Source organism: Hippoglossus stenolepis, chromosome 23, assembly GCF_022539355.2.
Source record: "Hippoglossus stenolepis isolate QCI-W04-F060 chromosome 23, HSTE1.2, whole genome shotgun sequence".
Lineage (NCBI taxonomy): Eukaryota > Metazoa > Chordata > Actinopteri > Pleuronectiformes > Pleuronectidae > Hippoglossus > Hippoglossus stenolepis.
Genome location: NC_061505.1, coordinates 10,692,060 through 10,717,689, shown reverse-complemented (window position 1 = coordinate 10,717,689; position 25,630 = coordinate 10,692,060). Strand labels below are relative to the sequence as shown.

The 25,630-nt window shown below is 43.4% G+C and overlaps 1 protein-coding gene and 1 long non-coding RNA gene across 2 annotated transcripts in view; one reads left to right on the top strand and one right to left on the bottom strand.

Moving 5' to 3' along the window:
• sema4f (sema domain, immunoglobulin domain (Ig), transmembrane domain (TM) and short cytoplasmic domain, (semaphorin) 4F) overlaps nucleotides 1-22,249 on the bottom strand; it is a 45,474-nt gene extending 23,225 nt beyond the window's left edge. Inside the window, exon 1 of the mRNA XM_035148911.2 lies at nucleotides 22,121-22,249. Within this exon, the coding sequence (XP_035004802.2) occupies nucleotides 22,121-22,244 (124 nt within the window). The 5' untranslated portion in view covers nucleotides 22,245-22,249. The remainder of the gene's footprint in view (nucleotides 1-22,120) is intronic.
• On the top strand, nucleotides 21,646-23,900 carry LOC118102611. Its single transcript, XR_004694722.2, has 2 exons — nucleotides 21,646-21,798; nucleotides 22,128-23,900. It is a non-coding gene; the product is annotated as an uncharacterized LOC118102611 (long non-coding RNA).
• Nucleotides 23,901-25,630: the final 1,730 nt, after the last annotated feature.

Here is a 25,630-nt window from a genome sequence, read left to right as displayed (position 1 = left end):
ATTAAAACATGCTAGTGTGGATGTAGCCACAGGACAGCCTTACCAACTGCAGAAACAATTATATTTCTTATTTCATGGACAAAATAACAAACTTGAAGTAACTGAAAACTGTAGATGTTTCCCACAGACACTGAGCACATCAGCACGATCCTTATCAGACGTCAGTAACAAAATCAGTGTGCATGTGTGTGAGTGTTTTCGGTTTAAGAAGATGGCATGTGACAGCAATGATTACCCTTGAGCCATTATCTTCTAAAGAAGGAGAAGTAATCTTAGACAGGTGGGAAAGCGACGTATTCTTACATAACACACACACACACACACACACCACAAACACACACATCAACACACATTTTAGATGAAGAGCTTGCAAGCCTTGAAGTAGCGAATACTATAAACACACACCACACACACAAGACACAGCCCATGTTAAATAAATGATCTGCATTATTTCCATGTGGCTGAAGCTCAAGTGCTGATTCACTGCACCGTCACTGAGCGCGCACACACACACGCACACACACACACACACACACACACACACAGAGACATTGTCTGCATGAACACACACCACTCAGTTCCAATGACACGTTAAACATGAAGCATTTCCTTAGTGCAAATCCCTGATGTTAAAGGCAGTTGGAGCATTTTGACACAGAGGAGGACGGGGGGAGTTAGAGGGTTAGGCAGACTGTTTTTATGAAACATTTAAAGTGATGCGGGATGAGGGGTGACACAAAGTTAAGCCGACTTGCAGCCACCGCGAAGCTTCAGCAACCATGACATTCACTGGAAATGTTGCCACACCTGCTTCTTACATGTGTTTTTGTGCTGAGAGTCTCAGCACAAAAACTCAGCACATTTTTTAAGTCTCATGCATTGTGAATTGCACCATTCGCAGGTCATGTCATGCTTCCTGCTCCTGACACTTGTTGCTCGTCTCGATTCGATGTGTCCTGAAACTGCCTCCAGCCTCCTAATGTTCTGTTTTCATTGGTTTAGTGTGTCACTAATGATGTGACCTTGAGCTCATTCCCACAGCAAAAAGGCACACACCTCAAAATAACTCACACATTATCAAAACCATGACACTCCTGAGAAGAAAATGGCAAAAATCGTATTGGAAAATCAAATCCAGCATTTACTATAGCTATATTTTAGTATACAAATCCTGTAAAAACTGCTGTGTGATGTCTTCTGTGCTTGTGATAAGTTTTAGATAATATAGTGATGTCATGTGTAGGATAGGAACATCTGGACTTGGAGACGACATATATTAGACTATATAGACAAAGCCTGGAGAGATACGTTGTTTTTACTTGCAACTTAAATTTGAATCTTTTAAATCTAAAGCGACAAACATATGCATTTGTTATTTGCACCAAAAGCTGCATCAAACAGTCGTGTATCGACTGCATATGGGTAAACGATGAACTGGAGATTGAAGATACAACATACATGTTCGGTAATCCCATTAATCAATAGATTGACATTATCTCTCTCCCTCATATAATTAATGCCTGACCAATAATCAATACATTCTACTCCCACATGTGGATGGTTGAAGAGCATGAGGGCTCTTTCATTTGTTGCCTGTGTGCACTGCACATGCTCAGTGTGTGCTGTTTCCACTAATAAATAAATGTGACAATGAGAGCTGGAAAAAAACACAGACACTTAGCTTTTTGTCTCCGACACCCTTTTAGGACATTCTGCTTTAGCCTGTTCTGCTATGAGAGATACTGATGTGACAAACACACAATCACAAGCACACACACACAGACAGACACAAGCACACTAGGCAATATAAATCCTACATTCGCCTGCAGGGTCCAGATAATGTAGGTTTGACATTTAGAAAATATCACTTGTAGAGAGGAAGCGAGAAAGGGACAAACGATCAGATGTACCATACTGACATGCACTTACACATGGATGTGTTTGATGGATGGTGGGTTTCACCTGTGAAGCTGGCATTACCCATAAGCACCTTCCCTCCCCCATACTCACAAGCATTATACAATCCAATGGTTGCATGCTCATGTCTTCCTCTTGATGATAATACAACTGTAGACATCTCACCATTTTATTTTTTTCACAATTATTCTGCTGCACTCCAACTTCTGTGTAATGCACATTTAAAGGCTTAAAAAGGCTTTAGAATAATGTCTATAATGAAAAAAAACATTCACTGGTAACAGTTACTTTCCGGAGCATTGTCATAACCATATGGCTGGAGAGGAGAATCCAAGAGGTCACTGTACCCAATGATCAAAATATATAACCCTCTTTAAATCCACATTGTGAGGTATTGGAAGTTGAATGTGTTATATTTTGCAGCAAGTTTATACTACGCTAAAGTTCCTCTGTTGCTGTGTGCATCTGAATCTAACCGGATAGCTAATAAGTATATTACCAAAGGTTATGAACTATTTCCTTGCAATGAAAAGCAGATGATATGTAAGGTCACCAATATCACTATGAGGTTATGTACTGGTGCTAACAAACTCAATATATAAATTCTATTAAAGGATCTTTAAAGATATGATAATAATCATATCATGCACACCAGAATGTATATCGATCACATATCTTATACACTGAGTGTAGATGATGTAGATGATGCTGACTGTGCACAACAGCAGAGTTTATTTTAATGGACTTCAATTAATGTTAATCGAATCCTGACATACACACAAAATGACAAATTGCTGACATAGATACAATATTCCCCTGTGTGTGAAGATGAGATTCCAACTTCATGAGTCCGGCTCCCTAACCCGCCTCCCTCTCCTCTTATTCTACCTCTCTCTAGGGGTCGCACACACACAGGCGTATTGTTGTGAATGTGTCTGTGTACGCGCCTGTGTGAATCTTCATGGGCTGAGGTCTTAAGGTCATTTCCCACGATGCCCTGCAGCTCCAGCTCCTCTGTGACGTCACCGTCACTCTTGGCGACAAGGGGAAGTAAAGAGGCGGGGCTTTTCCTTCCTGACCCCATCTCCAATACAATGGAACCACACACACACACAGACACTTGGTAGTACAGGAAAACCTCTCAGACAGATTTATGCAAAATCTGGGTGTATGCTAATATGTGTGTGTGTGTGTGTGTGTGTGTGTGTGTGTGTGTGTGTGTGTGTGTGTGTGTGTCCTCTGTGCTTTATGAACGTCACTCTGCTGTTCATGTTGTGAGGGAACAAAGAACAAACAAAGATATTCAGGTGTGAAATTTCCATGTGGAACAGGAAGTAGAACTGAATCTGAGGCACAGGCCGGTAGCAGTGTGGCTACAGAAACATGTCAGACAGCAGAAGTGTATATGTGGTTCAGGTTATTAATCACGATGATGCAACAAATTCCGTGGAAAGACAGACCGAGAGTTCCAGTTAACTGATCCTCTCAAATTATAAGAAATTGAGTTAGGTTGCTCGATTGTATTTCTCTTGAAATGTATTTGATCCAGCTCTTATTAACACTGGAATAGTGAAGGAGTGCCAACGCACACAAGGCCTAACACTGAAAACACAAAAGCTGTTGTTCCTGCTCTTGGAAGACGCTGACCGGTACAGTTTACACGACTTAATGAGGTCCCCTTGTGATGAGAACAGCTCTCAAAGATCTGCTAGTGATGAGAACAGAGAAAACAAATGAGCTGCTGATAATGCACCAGAGTACAAATAAAATAAAAAGGCTGAGGGGTTGCATTGCAAAATCAGATTTTTAAACAAACTAAATGGAAACATATAAATGGATTAGGCTAAATACTGCAATGACACAGTAGTATCCTGTACACACAGATAAATATAACATTTTAACTGGGAGGAAGAGTCTCATACACTACACTTGCCTTCAGGCTGTTATGGAGAACCCACGTCTCCAGGCACTATTGGCTGGACATGCTCTACAACCTTAGTGATTACAGTGTGTGTGTCTGTGTGTGTGTGTGTGTGCGTGCGTGAGTGCGTGGGTTTGACTAAAATTGGGTCAGCATGTTGGTGGGGGGTGGGGTGTCAATCATCAGTCACAACCTGCCAGTTTCTCGCCATTTCAAGAAACCAGATAAGGAAGAGGAAGAAAGAAGTAGACAGACAACTAAGGTTGTGGTGATTCCGCTATACCAAAGTGTAAACTGAAGGTCAGTTATTGTATGATTAAGACCTTTGTTTACTTTACTTCCACATCTTTAATATTTTGTTCTCATTTCTGTTCAGGAGAATAGTGTGATGCGGCCTGTGAATAAAAAATAATTTTAATTTATTTCTCAAAAACATGCATATGAGGTTTGTGCAAGAAATCTACACAGACTCTGCGCCAGGTAAGTAAATGAGCATTTACATTAACTCAAAGTGTCTCCCGTTTTAAAAAGGTGACCTATCCTTCTGTCTCTACTATCTCCAAAGGAAAGTCCACCCTTGAATGTTGTGTCCATCGTGAATATAAAGTCTTACTTTATAATATACTGCACTACTTTAACCTGCTTTCCCTGCTGTCATTGTGGAGCCAAAGATCATCCTGTTCGCTCTCTGACTGGTCGGATTTGTGTTAACGCTCAGCACAAATAACAGTGAGTCAGCACGGTGCAGCATCACAGCGTGAGCTTCAAGATTCACGATCCCCTCGGTTGTCGTCTGCGGCAGAAGTGCACCGCCCATAACTCCAGACGACTGAAAGGAACTCACTTAGCTGCAGCTGGCAGGAAAAAATAGAAGCAGGAGTCGGGACTCTATAAAGTATTGAAAGGATGAGTCTCATTACATCCTCCCTTCGCCCGAGGAGACGCTGTGCTGGCCTGGAACAAAAGCTCCGGAGAGCCGCTGTGCCGTTACGTAATCGCCACTAAAGACCAGTCATTCATGTGTGAGGACAGTGTGTATCGGGTTGGGCAACAGAAGCACACAACAAGATGTGCACATACTTTACAACACACACACACAGAGCGGTGTAGTGATATTGGCATAGACAGCACCAGCTATACTGATGTCTAATTGATGTTCACCCTCCGAATAAAGTCAGAGGATATCTCTTGTGCGTTTAATTTCCAGCCATGTCACAGCGAATCCCCTCTTTCACTTCTGTCATATCCGATAAAGAAAGGTTGTTTCTTCAACTTAAACCTCCGTCTCTCTTTCCTCCGCCCTCCCTCTCTGTGACTTTCCCCTCAGCCACCTCTCTCTTCGAACAGGGCCGGCTCCATCCACTGTGTGAGCCAGCAGGGGTGGTCGCTCTCATCTAATAAGCCCCTGTCACACAGATTAATGCCCGCTGATGACAAATCTCCCCCCCGGATCGGGTCGAACCAACTGTCGGCTTGATTAAACCCAAAGGGAGAGACAGCGAGAGAGGGTGAAAGAAAAAGAAAAAAACTCCTCTCTGTCAGGTTGTCATTGGCCAACGGGACATGACAGCTCTTTTGACTTCCTGCCCTTGTTTCTCATCTTGCTCCTCTTGTCCCGTCCACTTTAATTTTCCTCCAGTTATGACCAAACATTTTCTTCGCCCGTCTCATTCCGGATCCCTCCATCCATGGACACAAGGGTCAGTCCACCTGCATTGTTTGGATATATTTTGATATATATACACACCATACATCTAAGACAAAAGCCTCACCTTAGCATCAACAGTAAGGGCTCGTTTATGCTCAATGTTCAGATATATGGAAAACAGAAATCCTGGGGGGGGCAGTGTAACTAATAGTTCAGACAACCGAAGGACACGAGGAAAAGATGGCGGAATTTTTTTGAAAGATAGACTTTGTAAGTTGGAGAGAAACTACAGGCGTCTAAATGATGACAAACCTTTTCTTAAGAGGTACATCATCGTGAGCTTCTCCACTGTCGCCATGTTCGTTGTTGTCAGACAGTCTCAACTCTGCCCTCCGTTTTTGTACACAAAGGCAGAATAAATGAGCCTTAAGAGGGAAACAACTATTTTAATCTTCTCTGCCCCCTGCCTCCATAATCGCTAAAACACCTCAAATCCTCTTGTTTGCTACAGGGGCTCCCCACATTCAAAATCCCTGTCCAGCACCCAAACAGTCATCTGGCAGCTCTGGTTTGTTTGTATGTTTGTGCAGAACACCCTCTTACATAACACACAATCGCATACAAACACACAACTTCTCACACGTGCAGAAGGATGATTGATGACAAACAAGATCAGTGGTATTCCAGTAGCAATGCCAGCCTGTCTAAGTCTATTTATTTACACATGCAGACACACACACACATGCATGTGTTTTCACCTGTTTGTGCACACACACACACCTGGTGGGAGGAGCTTAACAACAAAAGATGGTGAACAGAAGTGAAAAAGAGGCTTGATTTCCCACAGAGAAAGTTTTATTCAGTTTATGTCTTGTGCCTGCCAGCTTGTGTGTGTGTGTGTGTGTGTGTGTGTGTGTGTGTGTGTGTGTGTGTGTGTGTGTGTGTGTGTGTGTGTGTGTGTGTGTGTGTGTGTATTTGGTCAGTCTATCCCAAAGCAAAGCAAGATTGATGACCCTTAGCTCATTCCTGGCAAATGCCAAGATCTCCTAGTGGTGTGTGTGTGTGTGTGTGTGTGTGTGTGTGTGTGTGTGTGTGTGTGTGTGTGTGTGTGTTATTGCGTGTGTTTGACCTAACAAGGAAGGCTTAGTTTATATAATGGCTTGTAACTGAACTTCAACCAGCTGATCAGCTTCCGTATGTGCGCGTAGTTAACCGGAAAATAACCTTTTAACATTTATTTTTATGTTTTATTAACTATTAAAATTGTTACATGCATTTTTTAAAAGCAGTGGAATACTTTTATAGCATATAAATACTGGATTAAATGCTCTTGTAAGGATGTGTCCTAGAATCCACTTTCAGTTGAGCATGGTTCATTGCCGACAGTTTCCTCTCTCGTCTACCAAGTTATTTTCATAACATTAGCAGTGCGTGTTGTTTGACATCTTTATCAGTGGTTGATAGCTGTGAGGCCAATACAACAGCACTGAATGCTTCACAATGGTCAAGTTGGCCTGGTGACAAGCCATCAGCTAACACACACACACACACACACACACACACACACACACACACACACACACACACACACACACACACACACACACACACACACACACACACACACACACACACACACACACACACACACACACACACAGACAGACAGACAGACACACACACACCCATACAGACATGTACAGATAAGCAAAGGCCCAAAGACAAAAACACTGAGGAAAAACAGTGTGTGCAAACCATCACACTTTATGCATGAACACCAAACATCGCACAACGGTCGGTTTGAAATCTGTAGTGTGGGATTCTGGCTCATTCATGTATCCCTCGAAAAAAAGCTCTTCACAACCTGATTGGATGCAAATACTCATCATACAGCGTGTATGGCTCTTGTGGAGGCACACACACACTTCAGCACACAACTGAAGCTTGCCTACAGGGACCCGCTAAAATAACAGCCGGTTAAAAAAAAGGTTAGGAGTGAATAATTGACTAGTCCATTAACTCTCTCTCACAGTCCCTCATTCCTTGTTTCTCTTAACCAAGTCCATAACTCATTCTGCATTCAGCTCAGTATCTGTTGCAGCTAACATCCCTTTTTTTTCTTAAAATATTATAAATTTACGCAATCCTGATAATTCAGTTAGAACCAGAGCCGTCGGTCAGGAAGTCACACACATAAGCAATTAAAATGGAGAACTTGGTCTTTTTTTTTTTTATCAACTTGTCAAACGACCGTTTCCAATGAACCGGACCATCTTCTGCACCTCCAGCACAAAACCAGCATCTGTGTGAGATGGTAATGAAAACAAATTGAAACATAACAAATTGTGGTTGGTGTTAGATTTTTAAACAGCTGCCAACTGCTCTGTCTCTTGTCTCTCAGGGCGTCTGTTTGAACTGCAGCAGTGATGACATGCAAACTCACTGCCTATTCATAATGCAAACCAGTCAGCCCGACTAAACCAAACAAACCTACAGTGTGATGTTCAACGTGACCTGGTGTTCGTGCATGTACACTAATGAAACAGAAGGAGAAAAAAACAAGACCAGACTGTCAACAACCCAAGGAACAAGAAGCGGGAATTAAACTTGTCTTCTTTTTGCGAGACTCTATAAAAATACAAGATCACATGACAGCTCCCAAAATAGAAGCCAAATCATCTTGATCGCCACCTGGTGGTTGGCTGCAGCATAGTTCATAAATCCTGTCTCCTCCATGTTAGTGGATGGGACAGAGACCAAACTAAAAAGTCAATGTACGCATCAAATGATCAAAGAGGGTTTCTGTCATTGTAGGTAGTTCCTTTAACACTGATGCTGTTTCCCACAGAATGAATTCAGCTGGAACGTATAGCCACATCGTCCATCTTTATTTACAGTCTACGGTAAGAACTGTCCCAAGCAAAACTGATCTCATTTACTGTCCCTAAATCATTTCAAAGACGAGCTTTGGTTTGCTCTAAATACTGAACCTGAGAACGATTAAATCTGTAAATCTCTGTGCACCGACTGAACCTCTAATTTCAGCCGGTGAATCTTTAACACAACCTTCAGCTGGCATGTTACCTTCACCTCTCTAGCTCGTACCACTATATTGTGTTCGCTGACATTTATAGAGGTTATTAATGGAGCTGAGCCTTCAAAGCTAAATGGCCGCACCCCCACTTTTCCCCTTCAGCTGACATCACTGCAACTAGTATTAATGCACACAAATGATGGGAAAACATGGTGCAACCACATGTGGGCATATTTTTGCCATGGTGCTGTTACTTGGCACTGACTATGAGGAAAAAAGGATGATACTGAGAAGAACCTTTTTTCCAGCAGCATCACACATTACTCTATAAAGAATTTCACAAGTTCAAGAGTAGAAAATATCTGTCTCTTATTCTTTGTTGTGGGTTCAAGTGCAACTCTTTCACTCTTATGAGCATATAAAGCAATTTAACTGTAGAATATGTTTTTTTCCCACAATATCCCTCAGTAAAGCTGCTTTTCAGAAAAAAAATGTTTTTATATCTACAGAATTTTGTTAACATGCTGGGTTTCATCTTTGCCTGGAGTTTACTCGCTAGCTTCTACATTCGCTCTCCCTGTTTTAATAGGACATGAGCAAGACCTCTGCGGCGTTGAAAACTGGTTGTGCAAAAGCCTTGTTATACAGTACAGGAGACGGTGCTGCTCATTACTTGGTGTTAAGAAGGGTGTTTGCACAAGTAGGTACATAAGAGCTCCCTGTGTTCCTTGAATAAGCCACTAATACAGTTAATCATTCATCAACTCTGAAATGTTTAGGCCCATAACACAATCAGAGACATTACAAACCTAATAGTTTTACCTATTGTGTGTGTTTTCTGACGTGTGTAAGTGGGTCACCTAACTGCTGTAGACTTCCTATTCTCTCTCGGACACACAAACACTTCCTCTGCACATAAACGCGCCCGCACACACGCACACACGCACACACACACAAAGCTGGATGTGTGCATGTGTGAGACTAGGACGTATTATGACTCAGACAGTCATAATCAGTATATTAACACGCCGTCAGTGTTTCATAAAGTAGCTAACAACCAATTGCACATTATCATCCATGTACAAACACACACGCACACACATGTCTCATCATCAAAGTAATTCCCATTAGGTTCCAAACTACAAGCTTATTAGCAGATGTCACTAAATTCCCTCTTAAGCACGCACACACATATACACACACACACACACACACACACACACAGTTTGACCTAACCCATATGTTTGAGGGGGTTAAGTCTGCATCACCTCTTAGTGGCTTTAATGCCTTAAGGCCTTTCATTCAGTTCCCTGTTTGTGCTGTCTCTACACCATAACACAGGCCCATTAACAGATTGCTGTCCATTCAACTCTCGATCAGTTCTGTTGAGTGATGAGGACCTCCATTTACTACATTTACACTGGTGAAGGCCTTTGTTTAAGCCTGGATAAAGCTCCAAATTTAAATTAGTGCACAAGAAAAGAGAAGAACCAGCTTTCATGCAGTTTTCCAACAGTTGTGAAATACAAAAAGGTGGTAAATAGGAAATTCCACATGTTATGTTCCTTTTCTTCACACCAGATTTTGTGTACTTTTCAATCAGTTTACCTCTTGATTTAAACCTGAGCTTTATGCTTGTTAGCACTGACATGACTGATCCACCAGAGTTCACATCATTTACGCCATCTCCAAAAACAAGGGGTCTGATTTTGCCTTTTCAGATCATTCTGATAATAATCTTCTTTTTCTTTCACAGCGAGGAAATTTGAAATAAGATAGGATCTTACATAACTGTGCAGTCACATGTCCAACATGCTGATATGTATTATCCACATTTTCTCAGTGCCTTATAGGTATCAGGCAGCAGGATATTAATCTAATCTGGACTGCTGGGATTTCACTGTGTCCCATGTGGACAAGGGCGGCATTATATAAAAGCACTTAAGCTGATGAGATCGGCCAAGATGCAGACCGCTGTGATGTCATGGTGCCATCTGACTGCTCACTCTGTGGTATGATGTCATAGGCTATAGTTAATTATAACTTTTAATCACAAATGGATCTGTCTCCCACTGTTTCAAATTGTGTCTGATTTCACAGATCGTAAAAGATAAACTGTATTAAAACGTTTTTATTCTGCAGATACATCACCAGTATGTACAGGGTGGTGAACTATATACCTCATTCATTTTGTGGACTTATCATACACAATGTTTTATGTAATTATCTATCTACAGTGACTGTGTGAGCTTTGTTCTCCACTCTCTTCTATTCAAAACAAAGGTTCAGTTATTGTATTCTTACTGAGATGCCACCACATCTATGATGCTGCTGTGTAGTGTTTTGTTGTTCTGACATGCTCTCTAGATCAGTGAGATAATGCTTTTAGGAGGCTTTTCCTGCCTCACACACACAGACACACACACAGACACACACACACACACACACGCACACACACGCACACACACATTTTAGGGGGCCTGTCTTCCATTGTAATGTTAAGCTAAAAGATGAAAGTATGGTGTCAGTCTGGCTCTAAAGACCCTCTCTCTCGCTTTCTGTATTCCCCCTGGACACACACACACACACTTTCACACACATGCATAAAGTACAAATACAGGCTCAGCAGACACCTCAATTATGATAATGTGGATCAGCATTAATGTATCCTTACAGCGCGGCTGGCTTTCTGCAGTGTGCGTGTGCGTGTGCGTGTGTGTGTGTGTCTCAGACAGCGGGGAGAGGAGGGGCAGCTACTGTATCTCATTTAACACAGGTTACTCCCTGCAGGAGAGCAAAATGCTATAGATGAAGTAAGACAAAGAGAGAGACAGGCTGAGAAAAGGAGACTGACATAAACAAATGAAAGTACAGAAAGTGAGGAGTCGGGAGCTTGATTTCAAAAAGCACACAAGCCTCAGGGAGATGAACCTCGACTGTGTTTTCCCGTCTGTGTTTATCTGAGTGCAGACAGCTTCAACAGGCCAGATGGCTTTGAATTTGTGGAGAAGAAACTCAGATTATACAGTCCAAACAATGCAGAACATTCGAATGACATCAGAGTTCACGGAGGAAAAACATAAAACAGTGCAACAGGACCTCACCCGCTTGTGTTGGAGGTTCGACCGAAACACTGCTCATTCACTTTAAATGGGGTGGCTTCACGTGGTGCCGAACTACATTGTGGTTCTGTTGCGCCGTGTGGTGTGGGGGCGTGTGGCAGAAGTTGACCAGAGCTCAACTTTTCACGCAGCAACGGAGACCTGGTGTGTGTTCATCTGGTTGTGGGTGTGATTTTATTTCCTATGAACTTCTTTAGCGTTGCATTGACAGCTAGGATGGCACGTTAGCTTGAAAGGCAGCTATGTTGTATTTCCCAAGCACGAAAACTGTGCACAAGTGCTTGTGTGCAAGTCAAGTGCAAGAGCCCAATCACATGTACGCCAATATTTCAGAGGTGAACCTTCTACTTTGGTTCACTTCCAATCTCTGAAACCAAGGAGGCGACTGAAACATTTGCTTCCTGTGGCGAGGTAAATCGCAACATGGCTTCACATGGAGATCAACTTTTGTGAACTTTGACCCGCAATATTAGCTTCACATTTGTGTAGATGTGACGGTGGCCTAACTTTGTGGTCTTAAGAATGGACCGTTTCAAAAAGGAAACTATTCAGAAAAAGGTGAATTTTTTTTAACCTACACACATCCTTGAATAAAAAGTATAAGCTCCAAACTGTAGTCTGCACCAATCACACCCACAGTAGTGTTGATGTCCTCTGTGTGTAGCAAGAGAAGAAGTTGAAGTGCACGGGACTCATTTGAGAAAACAACTGCTGCTCTTATAAAGGTGTTTCCCCTCTCTCATCTCTGCTGCAGCTCTTTCATCGCAACCCTCCTGTTCCTTCCTCCTCCTTCTCCTCACGTCTTCCTTACCCCTCCCTCCTTCCCTCCATCCTGCCTCCTTCTTCCTCCTCCTCCTCATACTCTCCCAGACTCCCTCCCTCCCTCCCTGTAATTACCGCCTCAGACTCCAATTAAAAGAAACCACAATAAAGAGAGCCGAGGAGAGAGACCAAGGGGCGGCAAGGGAAGGAGAGAGGGGACGGCAAGAGAGGGAGAGAGGGAGACACAGAGGGGGGATTTTAATGAGAGGTTTGCACACACACAGATACACGCACACACACGCACACGCACACACACACACACACACCAAAACTTGTAGTATATGAGCAGGTAATGTTTTGAAAACTCAAGCTTTTATAAAACAGCAATACATTAACTTTTAAAAAGACAGTGTGTATAAATTGTTTGTATGTGTGTGTTGGTTTGTACACATGTGAGTGTGGGTATATTATATGTAATTGTCTAGATGTGCATAGGTGTGTGTGTGTGCGTGAGGGGGGCTGCTGACAGTTTTTTCCTTTGTGTTAGCCCCAGTCTGTTTCCTGCCATTAAGGTTCCCAATGTTGCTCTGCTTTCCTCAACAGCACCAACACACACACACACACACCAAACCGAAAAAAGAATGAGACAGAAGATCAATATGCCAAAAGAGGATGATAAAAAAAAACAAAAAAAACAAAAGGGGAGAGCTGGAGATCAACAAGTCCTGGAGACATCATAGGGAGAGACAGTATCAGTCAATATGTGCTTAAAAACTGACCAATATAAACAAACACACACACACACACAGTACCAAAGAAACTCTCTGCAGAGGAAGACACAATCAATAAACACAAAGTAGGAACAGCAGGGAAGCCCTTACTGTCAAGCATCTTACTGTGTGTGTGTGTGTGTGTGTGTGTGTGTGTGTGTGTGTGTGTGTGTGTGTGTGTGTGTGTGTGTGTGTGTGTGTGTGAGCACAAGGAAGAAATGGACCTCATGGTTATGTGCCAAACAAGACTGCCAAAAGACACAAACACACACTCAGACACACACACAAACACAAAAAGAGTGAGGGAGAAGGAGTGCAGAGAGGTGGCTTGATTTACTAGGCTGCCAAAGTGAGAATGGGCACAATACACTGAGAGGAAATAGATATCAGAGTCCAATACACAAACACACACACACAGACACGCACAGTGGTCTCAGGCTGGCTCAAAAGTTTATTCTTTTTTAGTAGATCTATAAATCAGCTTCACTTTGCAGACAATGTGTGTGTGTGTGTGGGCGCTTCAAACGGGAGTTTCTGTTCTGACTTTATGGCCAGGTGTGTTACCACGTGATGCGCACACACACACACACACACACACACACACACACACACACACACACACACACACACACACACACACACACACACACACACACACACACACACACACACACACACACACACACACACACACACACACAGCTCCATTGAACTGTAAATGAACTAACTACCAGTGTGTTTCTATTTTCACGGGAAACCGGTTTGCGAAGAGCGCAGGGTGTAAGCCGGTTCCACCTGATGGTCCACTTCTGATGAAAGTTGAAATTTCACACTGACTGAGTGTAATTCCCTCTGTGTCCCATACATTTACTGCCATACCACCTGACTAGTACGTCTGTAAATATATGAAGGCTGGAAGGAGCAGTTTATGTCAACCTTTTTACAATAACTCATATAGTTACATAAACAAAGCTAGTTGTATTAGATTGGACTACACACACTGTGCCTACCTGACCTTCAAAGGGCAAATATCTACTGTGCTCTTTTTACCTATCCTTTAAACCTGTGGTAATTTAATCAATAACTAAATAAATGTGGAATATGTATTATTTAAGCACATTTTTATGTTGTGCTTAAAGGTGCTGTTGTTTAGAGGTGCAGCTTCCCAAACAGGAGCCTGGAGCTTTTTGGAAGCTGCCTTGGAAAGCAACCTAGTGCAGTTTCCCACCTTCACAACCATCAGATGATGCGATCCAGATGAGGCAGCTACATGTATGAGAGTTAAGATGGAGATGAGACAAGAGGTTAATGTCAGCGCCATTGCAGAAAATGTGTTAATAGTTGAGCGTTAGATTTCACTTATTACCTACATAACATTATTTTATAAATAGCGTGATATAAAGTGCTGGTGGGCCACACACACACTGAACGGCTATTTGTGCAGCAGCGGTGGTTTCAGGGCTCTGCAGACTGAGTCCTGCAGACGGTCTTTGCTCGTGCCAGCTCCATTACTGCAGGTCACTTTTAAAAGAAAGCAGCAGAAAGAAAGCAGTATTACCAAAGGCCAAGCTAACAGCCCATGAGACGTGTTCAGAACCGGCACTGCACTAGTGTTAATAAAAGCAGAATTTAATTCTGCAATGTTTCCCCATATTAAGAGTAGATCAATTTAAATTTAAGTAAATCATAGAATATTTACTGTTTTTTAAAATGTAACATGAGCCTTGACCCAGTCACTGTAGGTAATATGCTTTGGGAGGGTTTAAATTAGAGCACAGAAATATTCGGACTGTAAGAAAGCAGGACAGCTGAAACTTTACAAGACATTTCCTGTGCACTCAAACTCAGCAGTCTGCACACGGTGGCTTCTTCCAGCTTCCAACTGTCACTGAGGGTGAAAAAATGCCAACAGGCACGAATCTGGAACAAGCTGACTGCTCGCAGTGCAGCACTGATGTGTGTGTGTGTGTGCTTTCATCACATAATGAGCCGTCCACCCTTTAAATCAACTCTTGTGACACAAACAGTATGAAAACAACACATGTCCATGTAGCTTTGGATGTGATTGTAGCTCCTGCAGGCAGAGACTCGTCTGAAATGTGGAAATCAGTCACCAATCAGTGCGTTTCCTCCCCCACCCATACTGCTTCCTTTACCTTACAGGTGACACAGGTCCTGTACCAAGAACACACACACACACACACACACACACACACACACACACACACACACACACACACACACACTCAAATTATGAGCCTTAAATGTACACAAAGGTCCTCATAATCTCAACTGCTTCAGTTATTGATTAAATCAAGAATTATTTTTGGTGTTAGGAATGTAGTAAAAACACAAATAGATGGAACATGCCTTCACATTCAAGTGTTTCCTTTAATGAATGCACTCTATGACCTGAAAACACATACACACATCCGACACTGACTGAAAGCTACATCGATTGATGACTTTTGTTGATTCCAGACTTCCAATCAGTCTCAGTAAACATCCACCTACTCTCCGAGGAGCGTCTCATTGTGACCGCAGTCTGGTGTGTGTCTCTGTCTTTGTGTGTGCATTAGGGCAGAAGATGCTCACAGCCTTAGTGGATGCTGTCTGCACCTTGATGTGAACAGGGTGACCTTGTGTGTGACCTCCGACCTCGTCTTTAACCCGTCCCGCCCATCGCCTCCTGTCTGTCTAGGTGGTTTTGTCCTGAATTAGACGGATCAATGATGCTCTCTTTCTCTGTCTAATTTCATCAATGACTATTAGTTTCTTTCTCACTTTTCGAATCTTACCAGATCGGTTTTAAATGTTCTCTTGACCTTGTTTTGTTCCTTTTCATTTCATCCTCTCCTCTTCTGCTTTTCACCCCTATCTTCTTGGGTCACAGCATTAAAATCCAACCTCCTCTCTGTCCTTTTTCCGTCACCTTCAGTTGGTGAACGATAAAGTCAATACTGATTAATGTGAGTAATGATGGCCCCAGACACCAGTCAGCAGTATTGAACAGCGACGCCTCTGAGGGAAGAGTCCTCAATCTCATTCACCACATGAACTAAGACTTTAATTTCATAAAGCCGCTGGGACTGTCCAGGTTTGATTAAAATACAATAAAAAAAGCATCACTTTATCTTGAAATTAAATAGAGCAAAAGTTGAAAAAAAAGAAAATTCGAGAGCTTAAGTGTATCCCGTGTGTTAAAAAGCTGAAAATTGTTCTCAGCACATTATAATTGGTTTCAACTTGCTTTCAATCAGATGGGATTTTCACGCAACAGAGGGCTACAGAGGAAGGAGGTGAGGGCCGAAAGCGGGGAAGGAATGCCAATGAGTTTGTGATATGCTTGAGGTGTACAATGCAGTCTCTGGCTCTAAAACCCTCTGATGGTAATACATACAAATTGCCCTGTGTGCTAAACCCCCACCCCAGAATACTCAAACTGCCTCAACGTCATGACGCAGCACATTTCACCAGATTTTTATGAACGAGGGAGTGAGAACAAGACTGGAAGGAGGGAGGAATGAATGAAGACGGAGGAGAATTCTAGCAGCCCACCCACGCTAGGAGTCTACCCCCGTCATTGACCTTCAAGTGTCTTGCATTATAAACCATCCACCGCTGTCATTCTAGGCGGGAATAGATGAGGTGGAATAAGAAATGCCAAATTAGCGCAGAGAGAAAAAGCCACCAAGACTCAAAGTCATGAAATCCTCCTGGGAACGCAACACAGGGCATCTGCTTGCGTGTGTGTGTGTGTGTGTGTGTGACCTTTGACATCTGACTCGATTTGACCTTAACTGTGACAAGCTCCAGCCACAGGAGTGCCTGTGTGGGCCAACCATTCACAAACAACGTGGGACACTGCACGAACAACTATGTACGTATGCATTGCTAATGTAATGCTCAGAACCGTGGACAATGACTGGACTTCATAGAGGGAGCATTATGGGTACAAGCGCATGAGATGCTGATGAACTCTGCTGACGAATGCCTGAAGGAGTGTGAGAATATTTTCCGTAGGTTGGTGATGACGACTGGGAATATACTCCTCTTATCCTTCTTTTATTCAATTCTTCTCCCTCCTTTTGGTTTTCAAAGTTCCGCCTTTTGTGGTAAATATTTCACTCATTTTTACCTCAGTTTAAAATAATCTCTGAAAACATAAGCTGATTTCCGACATAAACTCGGGAGAATGTCTGCACAATTGAGTCCGGACATTCTCCGGAGTTTGAACAACGAGGTGGGAGATTCTCCTCATTCAGCAGCACAGAAACCACCGGAGCGTTCAGGTGAGGGTTGGTGCAGATGGCAGAGGCAGGATGTAACTTATAAATTCAGCTATTCAGCACATGTTTTTGTTTACACCACATCCACACCGGCATCGGCCCTCATCACCAAAACCTCTCTTGACATCTTCGGCGTCGTCTTCTACATCTGTCTCGTGTTAGAAACGTCCTCAACATGCCGACTCGCTTGCGGTGAATCCCGTGGAGGATCTCCTGCTCTGTTCTCACATGAGCTCATTCGGACATTCTCCGGAGTTTTTACTCGAGGGCTGGCTGGAGAAATTCCAGAGAAAGTCCGGAGCCTCTCACTCGGACATTTGCATTCTCACATACAGCCCCTCTGGAGAATGTCAGGAGATTATCTGGAGTTCAGTGCATGTCTGAAAGCAATGTTGCTAAAATGAAAGGTGAGTCAGTCATGATAGCAACAAAGACAATAAAAAAGTAGGAGATTGAAGAAAACACAAAGAGCTACAGCAGATAAAAGAAAAGGGTAGAAGGCAGAGAAGTAAGACAGACAGAAGAAATGGAAAGAGATGCAAAATTTTGACTTAGAGACTAACAACCACAAATGTCACGATGGAAACTTGTGGTATTTCTGTGTAAGCCAGAGAGATATGCTATAGATATGAAGGCGGCTTTTCAAATGACGCAGCTTACCATTATGCGCTCAAGCCCCAGCCCACAAAGACCTGGGGGTTATCGGGCTAAACTAAAAGAAGCCCTGAAAGCATTTCTGATGCCTCTTCATTCCCATGGTACCACTCAATTCCAGCAGGCCCTCTCATCCACACTTAGGAGCAGGAGAGGGATGAGGGGCTGGAAGAGGAATAACAAAGAGCGAGAGAGAATAGGATGCAGGGAAGAGAGAGAAGAAAGGCTCTTCTCTTGTCTTTGCAGAACCACTTCATATTCCCTGGTGGGAGACAACAATGCAGCCTCAACCCAAACACATAATCTACTGAAGTCCACATGTGTTCTCACAGGCAAAGCTCTGTTAAGACGGTTGGTGGTTACACTCTTCCTGGTCTAATCCCCGGGTATTTCTCTGATATGGAAACACTGCAGCGATGAGAATGTTGCACATTTCGACCCAACCACTCATCCAAACAAGATACCCATGATGGCATTAATGATTCCAGCCATGAAACTGATCAGCATGGATGAGCAACAAGTGCGTCGACCTAAAAGACTTCATGTAATCAGATATTTTTCTTAATTCAAATCTATATATATATTGTTTGTATGTGCTTTCTTTTCATGTGTAGTTATTTATACTTTATATACATACAATAAACTGTAAAATATCGAGCCGCACTTTTATTTATTTTTTTAAATCAGACATCAACACAAATGGAGGAAGCCGCAGACGAGCAGCAAAGTAAACTGAGGTGACCTGTGGAAATCATTCAAGCTTTGCCAAAAATGTTGGCAGGGGCTGCACTGTCACTCATCAGTGATCGTCAGAGTTGGATCCATTTAAACTGCGAAGCTACAGTTTTACCCGGCTGCTCAAACTCATGACGAGCACAGAGCAGAGTCTCTGGCCCCAGCCACCATTCAACAGTATGTAGTGACATCACACTGTATTTCCCAGGCTGCTTTGATCATCTTTGTTATACGGGACTCCCGCCCACACACACACACACACACACACACACACACATTTGCCAAGTACAAATGTTTGCATGAAAGCAAAAATCTACAAAAGAGGAATAAAACCTCCATCATTGAGAGCTTCTGGAGGGAGAGATGTTTGAATAGAGATTCTGCAAAGCTCCTGTTGACTGCAAACAAAGAAAAATTATAGTTTTGGTTGCGCCAGCAGGTGCTACAGCATGGACAGACACTGGGTGGCCTCGGGCGCAACGTAGCGCTTCTGTACCTGCATAGTTTCCAGCTAACCAAGCTAATCAAATTAGACGTGGCCCTTCTTTCCCTCACCATAAATGGACCCTGAGCCACACAGCCGGTGCACCACTGGGAGCCGGGCCCCCTCCCATGTGGGCCGACACCCTAATGACTTTCATGTGAGGGGCATTAAAACAGCTGCTGGAGCAGGGAAACTGACTGGAGCTGGCAGAGAGGCCGCGCTCTGATCCCGTCACACACATACAGAGAGAAAAAACCATGTAAAGTTTTGTTTTGTTTCATGAATACACAGGAATTCAATAGTCATTATAGAAATTACATCAGCAACCGTGTATATTTTAAACATAAATATGATGCTTTCTTTAATTTACTTACATGTCTAAATATAAAGGTGTACTTTATGAATTTGTTTTGATGCTTTCAGGTTCATATTATTTGTAAAAGCACAATTATGACACTCCGCAGGGTTGCTCATGACTTCTTTGAATTTAAAATCCCACACTCTGATGGTAACATCATTAGACAGCGTGCAATTTCAGCCAAGCAGTTTTATGACTTCTCCCCAAACACTGAACCACAGAGCTGGAACAATTCCGCGACAGTCTAATTAGCCACTAGTTATTACGTGCACATCTTAACAGAACAACATTTTCACACGTGAGTGAGAAACAATATAAATAACTACAAGAAATTTCCCTTAACTTCATATATTTCAAGGAGCATAATAGGTTTTGTTGGAGACCTATATGTATTACCTAAAATTAAAATGTATTTCAAAGTACAGCTGCAACAGTATTTGGCTGAGCATGATTTGGCCTATTGGTAATGCAAGCTGTAAAGACAGGTTATCACCAAACCTAACAGGATTCACCCTCTGGTCAGAGAGTTTCTGTCGAGGGAGCAGAAGTGCCTTCCACACTCGGTGCTGAGAGCCACTTGGATGTGGCTGTACTTGCAAACCAAGCTTGACACAAACACACACACACACAAATCACCTGATCAGCTGCTCATAACAACGCCACTGTTCCACGTATGAGATCGTCACACAGAAGCATGCACACCCATGGACACACACACACACACACCCTGCAAGAACTTTTAAGTGAACTGGTATTAAATGTTGTTGTGATTTGAGTCATGCATGTCTCTGGCTTAACAATGACGCTACATGAAATTCAAAATATTGATGCATTTCTTCTCCAATTGTTAAAGGAAAATTAATGAAACCGCTGCTAAGTGGGGCATCATATCTGGATGTGTGCGTCTCTGTCTCGATGTCAACTGTATTTATCATGGGGCCAGCGTGCCACAGGCTACAGTTGCGTAAGGACACTCAGAGACAGTGGATCCGACCTAACAAAACACTGCATTCATCCAGCAAAGCAACAGCAAACAGAGACCATCTCAAGTCAGTGTTAGGATGAAAGTCAGTCAGAGAAATGTAAAAGGATTACAGCACAATAAGTTCTGTTGCACAGTGCAGCGGTGGAGCAAAGCCCATTAATACAGTCAGGTGACTGGAGTGCAGGCTAATGGTCAGTGGACAAAGTGACGCAACCTCTAAATCTTTCTGCCTCGCTGCATCTGGGTGTAAACACCATCACATGGTGGAGTAGAGAAAAAAACTGTAGGGCACAAAATGCTGAAATAGGGATGAAAAAAGAAAAGCATGGAGGAAGAAATAGGGGTCAAATGAAAATATTATAGAGATGGTTATTATCCAGCAAACAAAGAGAGACAGACACACTCACACAGACTGCAGTCCAATCTCCAAATGATCACAACATAGCTCTGTGTGAATATTGCCTCATAAGCTTCTTATTATTTTGTTGTGATGGATGTCTCCTCTCATTTTGTGCTTTCCATTTTAACTGTCAGTCAGTTTGCAGAAAACAAGGCGGCTTGCAAGTCTGTGCTTCTGACCCTGGTGGCCACAAAGAGGGGGCTTGTTTCAGAGCCCAGCTCCTCTTCCATTCCCTCTGACTTATGCCCGTCCAAAGATATGTGTCTGGTCCCCTTCATCATTTTTCCACTTAACATTTTTCCGTATGGCTGATGCACAAAGCTGCTTTTCAGGAAGGGTGAATTTTGTGGTGCATTTAAAGTGTCTGTTCTATCTAAGCCCGTGTGTCCACTCTGCTGAAGTGTCCTGGAGCAAGATGCTGATTGCAGAGCTGCTGATCCTGACCTCTGCCTTCCCCAGATCAGAGCAAATGAAACGATAAATTTCCCAACACGCGTCAATCCCTCCAGAGAGAAACGCATTTCACAGAACTGTCCCTTTAAATGTGAACACTGCTACGTGTCTGGATGAACCCGCAGCCCGGTGTTTTGTGCCCGGGTCTGTGCACTTGTTGTTGGCGTTGGGGTAGAACAAGTCTGGCACCTGCTTGCTGCGCCAACATCACCATCTATCAAGCTGCAATAAAAGGCAGAGGGCAGCCCCGTGAACCTGCGCTCTGGGTGCGTAAAACTGCAGGTTTGGGGTTTGCGCCAAATACATGCAAAAGCATTATTTACGCATTATTTTGTGCACAGTCTGACGGGTGTGCATGCGGTTAAATAATGTTAGACAACATGCAAATTCCACTAAAGGTGCAGGTGTTACTCCACCAGGTGTATGGATGATATTAGACACACTTGCAAAAAAATGTTTGCAACTGTGTCTAATATCTAATGTTTGGTTTCAAATATCACACTCAGCCTCACCACTGTCATACACTATCTCTCTCACACACACACATACACACACGTATCGCTGCTCTGAGTTGTTGTTTGCCCTCACCTTGCAGGTTGTAGTCGCCTTCCACTCCGCTCAGGGTCGCAGCCCAGGAGGCTCCGGAGAGCCAGCACAGCACCGAGAGCACGATCAGCATCGCCCCGTCACTAGTCACCCTGATTCGGCCCATGTCCCGGTCCGGAGGGGGAGGTGGAGATGCGTCCGATCTGATTCCAACACCAAAGTCCCGGACTGGCGAGTCTCAGCTACGATGCATCCTGATCCTTGACTCCACGGGTTTCTCCAAGAAGATAGAAGCAAATAAGTTGCAGTGGCTGTGTCTAAATGCAGTAAATGCTTGTTAAATATCTTTGATCTGTTTCTCAGTTACTCTTTTCCTGGAGCTGCAGCCTGCACAAAGCGCACGGACGCGCATGCATCCGCTCCGCGCAACTGAGGCTCGTATTATCCTCTACGGAAAGGCGACCTGCTGAACAGCAGGAGGTTCATTATTACAGTGAGACTCTCGGTGTATTCAACACAAACTGTGAGTCAAAGTCTCGGAAGAGTGGAGTCCTCTGGTGCACGAACACACGTCCCGGTGTCCTGGGTTAGAATAAGCCTGGCTCTCCACGCTCTGTGCCCCGGTGTCGCTGACTCTGTCCCGCCGGTATCAACGAACGTCCGCCCGCTTCTACCACTTTAAAACCATCCAGGAAAATATATTATAAAGCGAAATAAGTATTTAAAAAAAAAAAAATCACGTTTAAATCCGCGTAAAAACAAAAGCAGGGAGCGCGCGCTGGTGCACGTCCACTCGGTGATACGGAGGTTGACGGATGTTGGGAGAGCGAGAGCGGACCGAGTGGAAGACAGGCGTCTCGCGCGGCCCCGCCTTCCGGAAAACAAGCAGCGCGAGAGGACAACAGGTAACAGGATGACGTCACGAGGGCCAGGTGCAGTTAAAGTACACAGTGATGTTTTCCTTTTGGCGTGGTTCTATAGAATATCTTTGTTTTTCATGTGTGGTAATGATCGGCAGTGTGATCATTTAGGTTTAAATGTGATTATATCCTGTAAAAGTTCCTATTGTGCTGCACAATGAGATAAAAGCATTTAGTGGTTAAATAAATAAATACAAAAACAATGTTCATCTGAACCTTTTATTCTGAGTAGGCCTGAGCATTTACTCTGAAATGCTTTACTCAATGTTCCCCAAGAGACTACATGATCGTCATTTATTATATAGTGTTGCAGAAATGGTGAGATCGTAGACTGTGAAAGATGGATGGCGTGACTGCTTCTCAAATGTCAAGCCAAAGTGAAGCCGAAAATGCAGCCGGCCGGCATGGTGGATGAGATATGGAGCAAACTAAAAAGTCAAAGTCCACGTCAAATATATTTTTTGGCGGTTTCTGTCATTTTAGGTAATTCTTGTCACAGTATGTATTGTAAGCTTGGTTTTAATTAGTAATTTGATGCTACAAAAACAGTGAGAGATGTCATGATTTGACAGCTGAGACTGATTCATGATTGGTTGAGTGCATGTATCAATGGGACCTCACTCCCACCACTCTATCCCCCAATCGCTACAGCGCAGACTCTGGCTCCAAATATGCATGATGGCGGCGTTAGCATCCGGGATATTTTAGCTTCATTTCTGGAGTTGTTGTCCATCTTTACATGCAATCTACAGATGAGACCAAATCAGAAACTACATTGTTCATTGATTATGTTGTTGAACTCACTATCATAGCCTTGTTTATTTCCCTTCCATTGACAATGAAGGAACATACAGTATCAAATGTATGTCCGTTTCACATAATTAAACAATTTTCATTCAAAATAGCCTGCTTAAAGTTTTACTTTTAATCCGTGTTCTCTCTTTCCCCTTTTTCCTCTGTGTTCTAGCGTTCTTAATCCATCTGTAAGTCATCTCACATAGTGGTTTTGGGGGTTGGGGTAGGTGGTGTGTGGGGCTGATGGGTAACAGGGGGTTGGGCTTCCAAAGTAAAGATGATTAAACAGTAGATGTGAGGTCAACGGTCTCCAGGCCTTAACCACACTAATAACTCACAGAGAGCTGGTTTTCCGCCATGTGCTGTTAATTTGTCCTGACAATTTCTTCTTCAGTGGCTCAAAAACATAAATAAACACAAACATAACTGCCAGTGAAGACACACTGTTATCTAAAAAAGCCATTTAGAAATTGCTCCATCCTGTTATGCAACTTTGGTGGGGTTTTTTCACAGCTGCACAGCAGCATCATAAAAAAATGTAGGAAAAATGGACACCCTCTTTCCCACTTCCTCCCTCTCTTTCTCCCGGGAGCAGAGCGGCATGGCTGGCAGCGCTAACCGGCCAATTTCACGGGGCGGGGGTGCAGACATGTACCCCAACCCATGGACAAAAAGGAGGGGTCACAGAGGAGCTTGGATTAAAGGATTTGGTAGATGAAGAGGGGGAAGGAGTAGGACGGGGGTCAGAGGTGAGGGAGCGATGATAAAGAAAAAGCCAAACAGAGCCAAGAAGTGAGTGGCGCCCTCTCTAATCGAGCCCGATTAAGCTCACACTGTGCGTGTCTCATCTTTACGAGGCCAATGACTTTTGAATGATGAAACATCACTCATATTCACAATAGACGTCTTCATTCATTTGTGATGGCTGAGGCAGTTGGAGCTGTCGGTGCTTTAGCAAAACCCCACCCTGCCTTCACCCATGACTTCTGGGAGGCGAGCACATTTATCAGTGTCAGGGTGGAGGTTCAGATCCACGTCTGGGTCAAGCATTGTTTAGACCAACTGAAGTCCATGTGGGATAAAACTAATGAGTGTTGACATTCGGACTCAGAGGAATGGTAGAAAATGTTTAAACTTGTTTTGGCTGATGCCCCCTTTTGGACAGGTGAAGCAAGTACTAAAACAGAGGATTTCTAATACAGACAATAACGCAAAGAAGAATACGGGCACTGGGGGAAGTCAACCAAAATCATTTTTCTTCCAGATATCTGTGAACAAGGCGGCAGAAGACAAAGCGAGATGCACGGACACGTTCAGATTGATGGAAGCCTTCAAACCACTCCACACGCACGCACGCACGCACGCACGCACGCACGCACGCACACCACACACACACACACACACACACACACACACACACACACACACACACACACACACACAAACTGGATGAAATTGAAGCACAACATTTACATAAATTGGCTGTTCAGACTGGCATAGATTAACCACGAGCACCAACCAGCGAGGAGCATGGCCTGAAAGGGATTGCCATGGCTGCTTATCTGTCACCACACATTAATATTCAGACCCTGATGTAAGGAGGCTGCAATCCGTGACCCTGCACTCCTTCGGTTAATGTTTGGTTTCAGTGTGCGTGCCTGTTTATGCATCGTCACAAGTCTGTGAGTGTACAGTATATGTGCGCACGCTTGCATGTACAGTATGTTTGTACAAATGTTTGTGTGGCAGACAAAACCAAAGTCTGGGTTAGGCCAAAAGGTTTTGTAAGTGAGTCCAATAGTTGGAGAACATTGAAGCTGAGGGGGATTTTAATAGG